This window comes from Cupressus sempervirens, chromosome 2, assembly GCF_028749045.1.
Source record: "Cupressus sempervirens isolate cs-2001-9-10 chromosome 2, ASM2874904v1, whole genome shotgun sequence".
In the NCBI taxonomy this organism is placed as follows: domain Eukaryota; kingdom Viridiplantae; phylum Streptophyta; class Pinopsida; order Cupressales; family Cupressaceae; genus Cupressus; species Cupressus sempervirens.
This window is the reverse complement of record NC_143119.1, coordinates 399,532,701-399,545,943: the sequence shown is the minus strand read 5'-3', so window position 1 is coordinate 399,545,943 and position 13,243 is coordinate 399,532,701. Positions and strand designations below refer to the sequence as shown.

The window sequence follows — 13,243 nt, the reverse complement described above, 5'->3', positions numbered from 1 at the left end:
GAGGATTATAACCCTTAAGTCAATGGCAAGTTGTATGATTCAAGCTAAGTCTCTTGATCCATCACTTGAAGTCGAAGCTATAAGCAGTGCCAATCACATCCTTAATAGGTCTCCTCATAATGTCTTAGATGGAATGACTCCTTTTGAGGCATGGTGCAGAGGAAAATCAGTTGTGAAACACTTCAGAGTTTTTGGTTGTCTAGCATGGGCACACATATCTTCAAGGGAATTCAAGGCACCACCACCAAGGCCTTGTACTTTAATTAGATACGACGAAAGTGTTAAGGCATATAAACTTATGGATCCTGAGACTCATGAAATATTCATAGAGAGGAATGTTCACTTTGAGGAAAGTTCACCTAGCTTATACTCTAATCCTCTCCATACTTCATACATTGTGGAAACTGATAGTGACAACAGTGATAGTGATTCAATAGGTTCAGATATGGGGGATCCTATTGACAAATGCAGAACAAGGTCACAACATCAGAAAATTCCACATGCATACATTGCTATAGTGCTAGGTCCATTTAATTTAGTAAAGTTGGGTACACCTTGTCTTCCACTTCCAAAATCAGGGGATGACTACATAACAGATATTTCAGGTTTGTGGAGTTCTACATAGCAAATTTGGGAGACATTATTGATGATATACATCTTCTCTTTGATGAAGAAGATCTTTCTTCAGTTGTTGTGAGGGAACACTGACCCTCTTGTCCATTCTCTACATGATCACTTTTACAAGGTTGATATGATTGTGGATCCTTATGCACAATAGTTGCAGGAGGTCTCTTTATCATTCGAGGAGACAGACGGTTCTTTGGGATATGTTCTACATCCATTCTTGCTAGATCTGAACTTGTTCTTTTCAGCAGTATCGGAAGGGGTGACCATCAGTATCGACACAGGGACAGTTGAGCAAGTTTCACAGACACCATTCATCTTTAGGATTCTTTCTACACATTGGGGAAGCATCTCATATGTACCTATGACATTGTTTCTTCCTAAAGGGAGGAACATTATTTAGCAGTCATGGATCAGCTTCTACATTCATCTTGGAGCAGCTATCATTGATCGACATTCTACATTTGGGGGGGGGGGGGACTACCTTCTCTCCTTTCTTCTTCTTTTTCTCTCTTATGGGGGGGACCTTTTCCTCTTTTGGGATTGTGTTCTTCTCATACTTCTCTATTGTATATACATAATGTATGTTGTAATGGGTGGTCTTGATTACTCATCCATCCATGCATCTTGTGTTTTCATCTCTCTTTTTGAGGGAAGGTTTTTCCCATGAGGTTTTCCCTCTTTCTCCGTTCTCAGAGAGATTGCATTACATTTGTACATGGGTACCTAACATGGCCTAGTAGTTGGGACCCATCATGCATTTTCATTATAGCTTTCGTGAGCTTAAGTGCATTCCCTTAAGTTGCACTTAAGGGGGGATGTTAGTGTAAATAATTAATTATTATTAAACTTTAATTAAGTTTACTTAGGTTAATGCATTATTTTATTATTTATTAGTTAGACACTTAGGAGTATGCGTACTCATATGAGTTGTCTTGTTGACAACACAAGAGTTAGCAACTCTAATTTAGCACATGGTGTCTACAACATAGGAGTTTGCATATATATCTGAGTTGTCATGTAGACAACACAGTTGTTCGCACTCTTATTAAGCACATGGTGTCTACAACATCTTTTTACGTGACACACCTATGTAAGCTTATCCTCTCATCATTGCACTAACTTCTGTGCTCAATGGAGGATAATCCACTCTTGGTGGACATGTGCTTAGTTGTGAGTTTTATCATTTTGCTGACTCCTAGTCAGTCTAGAGACCTTTATATTCAGGCACTCCTAGTGTGTATGTATATCAATTCAATTTCATATTGTTATTCTAATCATACTTTATTGATCCATATTGTGCTAGTGCTTGAGCTTCTAGATCTTGGGTGATTTTGCCCTAAGGCAAATTCTTACATGGTATCAGAGCTATACCAATTCTTACAATTTCTAATACACCATTGATTTGAGTCTTATACTTTTGTTTTTATTTGCCGTTGAAACTCAACACTTGACTAACAAACACCAACGATCTCTCATATTATGTGCAGATTTAATTTCTTTGATTATAAGAAGTTCTATATACTGGTACACACATCCAACAACTCTCACGCCTTCCAGCTCCACAAAGGTTTCCTCTCAAATCCCATATTTGTTACATCTTTGCCCGTCCATGCTGGGAAGACCTTCAAATTCAATTCCTTATCATTTTCAATGTGTGACTATGCTAGCATGTCTTTCTTAAAGGCAACATTGATTTGAAACAAATAATGAAGTACAACTTTCTAAAGGGACTATTTCTATAACATGGTACTGGCCTTGCATTCTTTTCTTGACATAAATCATGAAAATGGCTGCAATTTTTGCTATGTTTCTGCTTGCCTTTACAATGTGGTGCAGACCATCCAAGTCCTGATTGAATGGCTTAACTGTTTCCCATTCGCCAAGACTTCTTAAATAAAGAGCCTGAGTTATTAGGATCCCAGCCACGACTTAACAGAGTCATCCAAAGCACAGATGGTTGCCCAGGGGTGCTGGGCGAATGTTTGACTATAAACAGACTCCTTCCTTGAATTTTGGTGTTTCTAGATCCTTGTACATTCTCTTTTATTGTCGATGTCAACCCAACTCTAATAACATGTTAAGTTTTGAGCCCAGAAATAAAAGAAGATAAACAACCATGAGAAAGAGCCAAAACTGAAACAATAAACACCAAAAATATCATGGGGAAACCCTTCTAGAATGAAGGGAAAAACCCAACCACACAACAAAAATATAATTTTTATTGATCATAAAAGTTCAGTGTACAACATCCTTTGCTTAATGCAATTATATAACAATAGGAGACTCTTCACATTATAGCCGAAGGTCTCTTGAGATTCTCATAACTTCTATAATTAATTATAACTCTTCAAATATTCATGCCTCAATGAATGTGAATGACACATGCCATTTACGTTTAATATTACAAAATAAACTTAAGTGTCCTTTTTAGCTAAAGATGACAATAATGGTAATTAGTCTAGATTTCAAGAGATAAAGATCTCTATCGCAGGTACAAACTTTAACAAAGATTTGGTGGAGAATCAGATAAATGCTAATATCAAGTGTTTAAGGTTTGATAGAGGTGGTGAGTTTACATCATTCAAGTTTGATTGATTTTGTGTAGACCATGGAATTTGAATGCAGTTCTCTTCTCTAAAGATTTTGCAACAAGATGTAGATTTCAAAAGGAAAAAATAGGACTATAGTTGAAGTGGCGAGAATTGTGTTGAAAGATGCTAACTTGCATAACATATATTGGAGAGATGTTGTGCATATTGTAGTTTATCTTCATAATAGCTTACAAGTGAGAGTGGATCATACTAAGACACCTTATGAGTTGTGGTTTGGAAAGGTACTTACTATAGATTTTGAAGTATATGCTACATTAGGAGAGATGAGGACAATATGGGAAACTTTGATGCAAGATTAGATGAAGGAATGTTCTTGGGATATTCTACGAAGAACAAGGCATATCAATGCTATAACGTGATATTGAAGAAGATTGTTAAGGGCATAAATATTTGAGTGAGGAATGGAATCATGCTGCCCTAAAGTTTGAGATTGAGGTCGAAGATGTTCTTGCTGCTCTTGCAAAAGAAAAGAATGCTCTGGAAGACGAAGAAGGATCCTGGACAAGCATTGAAGACCTATGAAAAGTATATGCTGAGATATCATTTTGAAGATTAGATCATTGGTGACAAAGATAAAATGTGTTCTGACAAGGAGAAGATTTTCCAAGATGAGTGAATTTTTTTTAATCATTTTTTGTCTAAGGTGGAACCAAAGACTTATGTAGAAGCAAGCAAAGTTGAAATTTGTACAAGAGCTATGAATTAAGAGTTGGATCTCAACATGGGAATTGGTACTAGATTGGTAGATAAGATTGTGATTGGAAATGAGTGGGTGTTCCAAAACAAGCTAAATCAAGATGGTGAAGTCACAATGAATAAGACAAGATTTATAAGGTTATACACAAGTTGAAGGAATAGATATTGAGAATACATTCGCTCTGGTAGATAGGATGGAAGCAATAAGAATGTTTCTTGCTTTTGTTGCATATGAGAATTTCAAAGTATATCAAATGGATGTGACGTCTGTATTTTTGAATGGTAGAGCTAAAAGAAGTTTTCATTGAGCAACCGGATGGCTTTTAGTTCTCAGATGATCTAGATATGGTCTGCAGGTCCAAGAAGACACCTTATGGACTCAAGTAAGCTTCTAGAGCTTGGTATGCAAGGTTGGACAGGTATCTATTGCAACACGATTTTAAGAAAGGCACCACAAATTGTAATCTCTATTTCAAAGTTAAAGCTGATAAATTGCTGATAGTAGTAGTATATGGTGATGATATTATATTTGGTGGAGATAGTGGTGTTTGCAAGAGGTTTGTTGAGGAAATGCAGAAGGAATTTGAAATGTCTATAATTGGTGAGTTATCTTTTTTTTCTTGTTCTTCAAGTCACTCAAATGAAAGATGATATTTTCATTTCTTAGGCCAAGTAAATCAGGGAGATGTTGAAGAAGCTTGGAATGGAGGATTACAAATCAGCCGAGACCCCCATGGCTACTAGCTATCATTTAAGTATGGATGATGAATCTTCAGAAGTTGACTAGAAGCTCTACAAATCTATGATAGGCAGATTGTTGTATTTGATCACTTCAAGACTAGGTATCATGCATGCAGTCTGTTTGGTTGCAAGATATCAAGATAATCCCAAACAGTCACATGTGAAGGCAGTGAAAATAATATTTATATATTTGTAAGGAAGTCCGAACTTTGGATTTTTGCACAAGAGGGATAATGATTGGATTTTGGTACAAAAGGGATGATTTCACTTTGAAAGCTTTTACTAATGTTGGCTAGGCCAGATGTGTAGATGACAACAAAAGTACAAGTGGTGGTGCGTTTCTGTTGGGGGATAGGTTGGTCCATTGGATAAGCAAGAAACAAGGTTCAATGTCATTATCTATTGTAGAGGCAAACTTTATTTCTGCAACATCTTGTTTTACACAAGCGTTGTGGATGAAAAAAATCTCTTAGAGATATCAAGGTAATATATGATGAGCCAATTCTTATTATGTGTAATAACACAAGAACTAGTAATGTTTAAAAAAATTGAGTGATGCATTAAAGAACTAAAGACATTCTTATTTGTTATCGCTTATTGAGGGAAAAGAATTGCAGAGAAGAAAGCTAGATTATAGTATGTCCCCACAAAGGATCAGATTGCAGATATCTTCACTAAGGCTTTGTGAATGGATACGTATGTCCTATAGAATTTAGGGTTTACTGCCACTCCTTCAACAATTGTGTAATTTTGGTGCATTTATCTAGGGGAGATTTAATGTCAATCTTTTGTCTCCTAGATTGATGTGGTTGTTGCTCTAAGGGGAAGCAGAGAAAGTTATATTTTCCTGGTTGCAAGAAAATTGTTGCAAAATTTGTTTTTCTACAATGTGAGTTTTAGATGGAGAGAAATATAGGTTATGTTTGTTGTTACTTGTTCTTAGTGTTGCCATCAATGACAAAGGGGAAGATTGTTAGCAATATGTTTTCAGTGTTATCATTTATGTCAACCTGATGGAGTATTGTATGTGTTCAACATTGTTATGATTGTCAACTTGATGGAGAGTTGTGTTGCTTGGTGTGGGAAGCTGAAATATGTAGGAAAGAGTATTTGAAGTTTGGTATTGGAAGTTTTTTTGTTGTTCTAATGTCTGGTGGCATATCCGAGAGATTGGAAGTATCAGAAGCTGGTATGTGCAAGAAAGAGTTTCTGAAGTCCATATGGGAGAGAACACTTCACATTGCTTCACTAAAGAAGTTGATGGCTTGCAGTTTTGAAGTTAATATGTATGGTCTGCAGATTTTGTACTATAAAGTCCACACAAGTTTAGTGGTCGAAGTTGTGTTTTGTTGTTTGCTAGCAGTGAGGCTAGCTGTCAGGAATGGTCAGGATTGGTCTAGTGAAAGCTCTGCATTGCTTTGCATTGATGTTTTTGGGTGTGCAGTTTGGTGGAAATGTTCTTAACGTTGGTGCAGTATTCTGGTTCAAATATCTTATGTTGGTTTTCTTTGCAAGTGAAATTATGTTGCTTTGTGTTTGATATTGTTGTCTATGTTAATCTCTGGTTGACTTAATGGGTTGTGACAATTTGTTTAATGACTTATTGGTTTGGTTATGCTTTGAAAGAAGAGTCAAGAGGTTGGCATGGATCTTTTTTTTGACATGTTGAGATTTGCGTGGACTTACGGGCATGTGTCCTAATGTCTTGCTACATTTTACATTTAGTGCTGACCTTTGAGGATGTTGCGTTGTGTGCACTTTGTTCAAATCATTTATGAAAGGCGGGTTATGATGTATTGGGTTCTCTTTGTCTTGTGGGGTGGACTGCATGTAGTATGAGTGTTCATGGTGTTTGACTTTGTGTAAATAATGTTTATCTCTATTGTGGCTGACCTAGTTGTGGTTGGATAATCAAGTTGATATATATTGGTGTATGGATGTTTTAGTTGAGTGGGGATTGACATGAATTCAATTTAGATTGAATGCGGAGTCAATGATGCAAATGTGGAAGAGCAGAGACGCACATTAGTTTGTATTATCATTGCAATATCATTTATTGATGGTTAATTGGATAAAGATAACTGATAAATGTTTGTGATAGAGAAGATTTAAATGTTTGTTAAGACTGATTCACCCCTCCCTCAGTCTTAAGGTGTGTTCAACAATCAAAAACCTGCTTTGCTTAGTCACGCCCTTGAGGTTTGTACTCAGTCGTGACCTTGTTTTGCTCAATTGTGACCTATTTCCATGATTAGTCACATCGTATTTTGGTTGAGTCCTTTTCTCATTGCATTGCATGGAAAGTAAATATAATCCTAAGTTAGAAAAGATTTTTTCTTTTCCTTCCCAATTCAACAATTTTTTGGGCGAGGTTAGTGTTTTATTTGTAGGATTTCATGATTTTTGGGTAAAAAATCTGCCATGTGTAACTCAAAAAATAATCTGTAAGTTTCTTGGTGACTCGCCTGTAGATGTGACCTAGAAGTACTCACAAGTTATTTCAAGCGTGCAGAGAAGTACTTGAGTTGTTTTTTCATATTGTTTCATGAAGGCCATCAAGTCATTTCCTAGTTGTTCAATCATTTTATTGCCTTGAGTAGGTTTCTACTTGCTGCAAGTTTCCGTCTCTCTTTTCAATCCCCTTTGGGCTTCTTGGCTTAATTGCATAAACCACTCTTCTTGATCCTTAGGCTGGCAGGATGAAGGCTCTAATACCAATTGTATTTTTCCTCCTTCGGATCTTCCTGATTTTTGCCCTAGAAAATAATTTTCACTTTAAGTCTAAGAAGGATATTCACATACAAGCATAAATTGAATAAAATTCACAGATGTAATGCATTTCTTAAGATAGTCTTGGTTTAGATTCTACAGCAATATTAATAATCATTTAAGAAGTAAGCACATATGACAACTAACTTTAGAAAGAACTAACACAAATATCAAGATTTCATGATAACACATACATCCATGTAAGCATCATTTATATTTAAATCCAAAATTAATTATTCTATGGTATATTCCCATAGTAACCATATTAGGAATTGTTAGAAATGTTTGCCGTCCCTGTCCATCCATCTTGGGGTGTACCTGAGAAGACCCTAAAGCCTAGGAGTACTCATATGCCTCCTGGCCCACAAGTGCTACATCCTAAGGTGGCATACTTGAGAGTCCCTCAATCCCAAGAACTCATTTTCCTCTTGGCCTATGAATATGTTTGGAATCTGGATCACCATCCACTCCATCCCTCAATAAGCCTTGGAGGTTCACCATCCTCCTCGATCGAGCCTTGGAGTAGTTATACACCTCTTGGCATCCAAGGCTACATCTCAGGGTGGTATGCTTGACAAGGACTACAGAGACTTCTTTAACAAGCTTGAGAGCACTCATACATCTTCAATCCATGAGTATTACATCTTGACGTGGCATGCTTGATAATGGACAGGTTGGTACTTCACCTCCCGTAAACTCATAAGACTAGTTATCTTTCCTATTTGCAAACCATTTCTAATAAATTCAAAGTGGATCGGCTATATAAGTTTACCACTAAATACTTTGAAAGGAAATGCACTATCTATTCATAGTAACAAATCACTCTAATCTCACATTATTAATATTGTAGAAGAAAATATAAATTTTTCTTTTTATTATTCAATTTCCTTTTCCTTTTTCTTCTTTTTACAATTCAATTTTCTTTTTCTTTTTCCAAATTTTCAATGGATGCCTCCCACCAAATGGGGCATCTTTCTTTTGTATCTTCCAAGTTGTGAAGGGTCATAACTTTTTCCTTTGGAAAGATATAACCTTTCCAAGCACTGCCCTTGTCTATGCCTTTTCAGGTCGCTGCCTTATAGGAGAATAATTAATTGAAGTCTTAAAAAATTGCTGCCTTGGGTTGGGATATATTATACTTATATTTTTGACCTGGTTAGCCACTCCTTTTGCCCAACTCAACCCTTTATTATACAGTGTTGCCTAGGTTTAGCTATTAATAGTGCTGCGATTGTTTTCTCGAAGTCTCCATGGCAGAGGCATCTTGGGACTCTGAAGAGAGTGATGGGGGGTGGATGGATTGAATCCAAAATGACAATTAAACACAAAATACACAATATAGGCACTTATAGAAACTATAGAATCATTTCATTGCTTGATCGATAAAAAAACATTACATTGTGCCTCTTTTGTAGAGGTCTTTGATCGTTTCCGGAAACATCTAAATTAGCCGACATAATACAAATAGACTTTTTTAGAACTATCTAAACATATACGACTTCTAGAACTTTACAATCCTAAATATTAATTTGACCTAACCCTATTCGGTAATCAACAATTTCTAGAATCCTCTATTATGCCTTTACATTTCATTTGAGGGGAAATTACACATTCCAACACTCCCCCCTAATTTCAACCTCAAATGTTATTGCATACAAATCCAAATCCTTTGTTTTGCCTGATGCCAAAATGCCATTTTTCGATAATCTTCGTATCTGTTAATTTCTTCATTAATAGTGTCTACCAAGGCTACGACCTTTAATTTCTACAAACATTTTGTCAGCAATTGGCTGCTAATGATTTCCTCTTTTCATAGGATCCACTGATAATCTTGCTTCATTTGTCACAAATATCGGTGACATGGTTCTCTAATAGCCTTGATCAAATTCATGTCTTCTTTTAGGTACCCCTTGATTGCTTCATCTGTCACAAATGCCAATGATAGGGTTTACTGATAACCTTTTGCCTCTTTGATGCCTTGCTCTAATCTGTTTCTCAGTGCTGCTGCATTCCTTCTTATACTTGACCATTTGTACCTGAATAAATCTCTGACCATTCCTACAATTTTTTGCCAATTTGATCCATAGCTTCATCCACAATCTATTTTTATACAACCTTCCATAGAATCCATTTTGCAATCTCTATTTCAACATGTCTTATTAGAATAATATTTCAAGCCACAAATATTACAAGGATGTATATCCTAACATCTATCCTTTGTATGCCCTTTCTTGTTATAGTGTGAACATTGCACAATCTTTATGGTTTTGATTGATTCTCTTGAACCTTTATTCATCTTTCCATTGCCTGCATCATATCCAAGACTTGCATATTTTGGCCTGACTGTAGTCTCAATCGGATTCCTTAATCGCTGTTCATCCTTTCCTAGACCTTTACTTTTGAAACCCATTCTTTCCATAATCTTCAAACCAATATTGTCATTATAATAGCTAAAAGTTCTGTCAATACAATTTTCATGTTCATCATTACATTCCTTTTTGCAAACAACTTCAGCAAAATCACATTTATCAATCCCATAACATACAAATGGTTTCACGATCAAACATTCTTTCTCTTGTTTTAGAGTAGACAATTCCTTCTTTAACAACATATTTTTGTTTCTTCCAATTTCTTCACATTATCTTCTAAAACTTTGCTCTTTTTCTCAATATCATCAAACAAATTTAACTTTTCTTCTAATTCTTTATTTTGCTCTTTAAGCTTGCATGTTTCCTTCACCTGCCAATTATGTACTTCTTCCACAAATTTTAGCCTATTTTCTAGCTCTTCAATTTCCTCTATGTAGACACTAATTTCATTTAACAATTTAGACTTTTCTTCTCACATTTCATTTCTTACTTTTGCCAACTCCTTTTGCAAAATATCTTTTTTCACACAATAATCTTGCATTTTCTTTCTTCACCATCACTAATTCTTCTTCTAACATTTTTGTCTTCTCTTTCTAAACTCTATTGACTTTTCCCATTGAAATCAACAATTAATAGACCTTACTCTTTCTTTTAGATAATTCTAAATGTCTTGTTACTTCCAGATTTTTAACTATATCTTCAAACAACTTGAAACAAACCCTACAAAAATATCAAACTTGACTCCATGTCATATCCTTTTTTTTTTCTTTTAATGGCAATAGGAGAATTTCTCAAATGACCATACCTTTTGTTCTTTCCTTCTTCCGTGCTTTACAAACACTTTGGTTCCTTCATAATCTTCATGAAAAGTCTTCTTTCCACTAATTTTGTTCTCAATACTGTGCTTTCTTGCCGATTTGCCCTCTTTCCTTTTTCTCACAGCTGCTCAACACTTCCTGTGTGGTCTTTTTCAAAACAATTGTCTTTTTTATAACACAAATCAATCCTTCACAATTTAGCAGCACCAAAACATCACTTCCTCTTTAATCAGCAATTTTGTCCAACCTGCTCTAATACCAATTTGATGGGGGGTGGATGGATTGGATCCACAATGATAATTAAACACAAAATACACAATATAGGCACTTATAGAAACTATAGAATCATTTCATTGCCTGATCGATAAAAAACATTAGATTGTGCCTCTTTTATAGTGGTCTTTGATTGTTTCCGAAAACATCTAAATTAGCCGACATAATACAAATAGACTTTTCTAGAACTATCTAAACATATGACTTCTAGAATTTATATAAACTAAATATTAATTTTACCTAACCCTATTCAGTAATCAACAATTTCTAGAATCCTCTATTACGCCTTTACATTTCATTTGAGGGGAAATTACACATTCCAACAGAGAGCACTCAATACCCCTCTGGCTTGCCGGTTTTGTAAAAGAAGCTCTTGTGAAGTCCTACCATGAGTTTCAGATTGCATAGTGTTTGTATTAAATTCTCTTCTATTTGTACTAGTAGAAGAGTAATATAGTTAAAATATAAAGATAGTTTTTTTTTTGTTCTTCCTTTCTTTGTCGATTGTTGTCTTAAAAATCTTGATTTTAAAACTAATGTACAATTTCAGTCCAAACAGTAAAAATTACTTCGCTGCAAAATCACAAGGATTAGCTTAGTCAATAGTTAGTTAAATTTCAAAAATTGATGGTTAGATGAAATTTTGATCTTTCAGTTTAATATGCAAAAGTCGGACTATACAATTCACTCCTAGGTTTAGCTATTAACACTGCTGCGATTGTTTTGTTGAAGTCTCCACGGTGGGGGCATGACGGGACTTTGAGTAGAGCATTCAATAGCCCTCTATCTTGCTGGTTTTGTAAAAGAAGCCCTTCAGTTATTAAGTCCTATCATGCGTTTTAGACTGCATGGTTTCTGTATTAAGTTCTTTTTTATTTACTGGTAGAAGTAATATAGTTAAAATATGAAGTTTTCTTTTTTGTTCTTCCTTTCTTTGTCATTTGATGTCAGATCAATGCATTAAAAAATCTCGAATTCAACCAATGTTATAATTTTAGTCAAAAATACAAATTATTAAGCTGCAAAGTCACAAGGATTAGCTTATAGATGGTTAGAAGAAATTTCTAGCTTTCAGTTTAATATGCAAAAGTTGGATTCCCCATATTGTTTTTCCTTTTTGAAATAAAGACGAAAAGGTTGATCAGAAATTAACTAGCACCGAAGCAGGCAATACATTCTAAAAATGGCTAATGGTGCTACTTTACACAGCCAGAGTGGTGATAGTTTTGTAGTTGCTGCGAGAATTTCCAGTTCATCCGCTGTGCGTCTTTTTTTCGATCACTTCGTCTATAAGTTGCCTAATAGGGAAGTAAGTCTTCTATTCAATTCTAATTTGTTCCAAATTTTCTAATAAAAATCAAGTTCAAAAAGATATTTTATTTGATTGGGTTTTGCACATGCCTCGTTTTGATTGATTATTTGCATGGTTCCATGTTAGGAAAATGTTAGCTAATTGTCATGGAGTTGTTTAGCAGAATAACAGTATTTTTGAGCTTTATACTAACAAAAAAAAGCTTACAACTGCAGCCTGTTTTGGAGGCAAAGGCCACTGTTGTTTGCCTTGATAAAAGCTACCGTCCTGTCCGTTTTCCTGCTGATTTTAAATCTAAGCTCACACTATTTCTCCGTAACAATGATTCAAACTAGAAACTTTGTACGGTGGGCCTGTGCTAACCAATAATGCACAGAGTGTCAAGTAGTTATAATTTCATTGGTTGTCAGTGCGTATTTGATTTGCCATTCAAACATACAACATGCATACAATCTGATAATTTGATCGAGTTTTATATCTAATTTGATACCCTCAATCTACATCTTTGAGTATCCCTTTGATAAGATGTTTTGAAAAAAGATGGCAACTAGCACCATGTTATCCACTATCTATTTATTAACGCTTGAAAGCTGCAGAAAATGTACTTAAGGGATCTTTATCTCGAGGTTAAACATTTTGACATGAGATAGCTAAATTGTTTAAGGTATTTTAGTATTTTACACATATACATGTTATAACCGCAAGTATATTAATGCAGCGAGGATTATTCAAACAATTAACCAAAAAATGAGAGGAAAAAACAAACAAATTTTAGAATATCAAATTTTTAATTATTTTTCTTACAACTCCTCTGCTACAATGAGATAAAACACTAATTTAAGTACAAACTCAAAATTATATATTTGACAGTTTTTTTCAAAAAATAGTTTTTGCCATTTTTTGACAATTTAAAAAATGGCTCTTAAAAAGCTTTTTTTTTGTGAAGCTTCCCAAAACTGAGATAAGATGAATTGTTAAGTAACATTCAATATTGCAGATAAGATTTTGAAGTTCTTAATAAAAAAA

The 13,243-nt window shown here is 34.9% G+C and overlaps 1 protein-coding gene across 1 annotated transcript in view; it reads left to right on the top strand.

Moving 5' to 3' along the window:
- Window positions 1-12,859, top strand: part of LOC149572822 (acyl-acyl carrier protein thioesterase ATL3, chloroplastic-like) — a 140,759-nt gene extending 127,900 nt beyond the window's left edge. The window contains exons 4-5 of the mRNA XM_089813899.1: window positions 12,119-12,214; window positions 12,433-12,859. Coding sequence (XP_089670025.1) covers window positions 12,119-12,214; window positions 12,433-12,552 — 216 coding nt within the window. The 3' untranslated portion in view covers window positions 12,553-12,859. The remainder of the gene's footprint in view (window positions 1-12,118; window positions 12,215-12,432) is intronic.
- The last annotated feature ends 384 nt before the right edge of the window (window positions 12,860-13,243 follow it).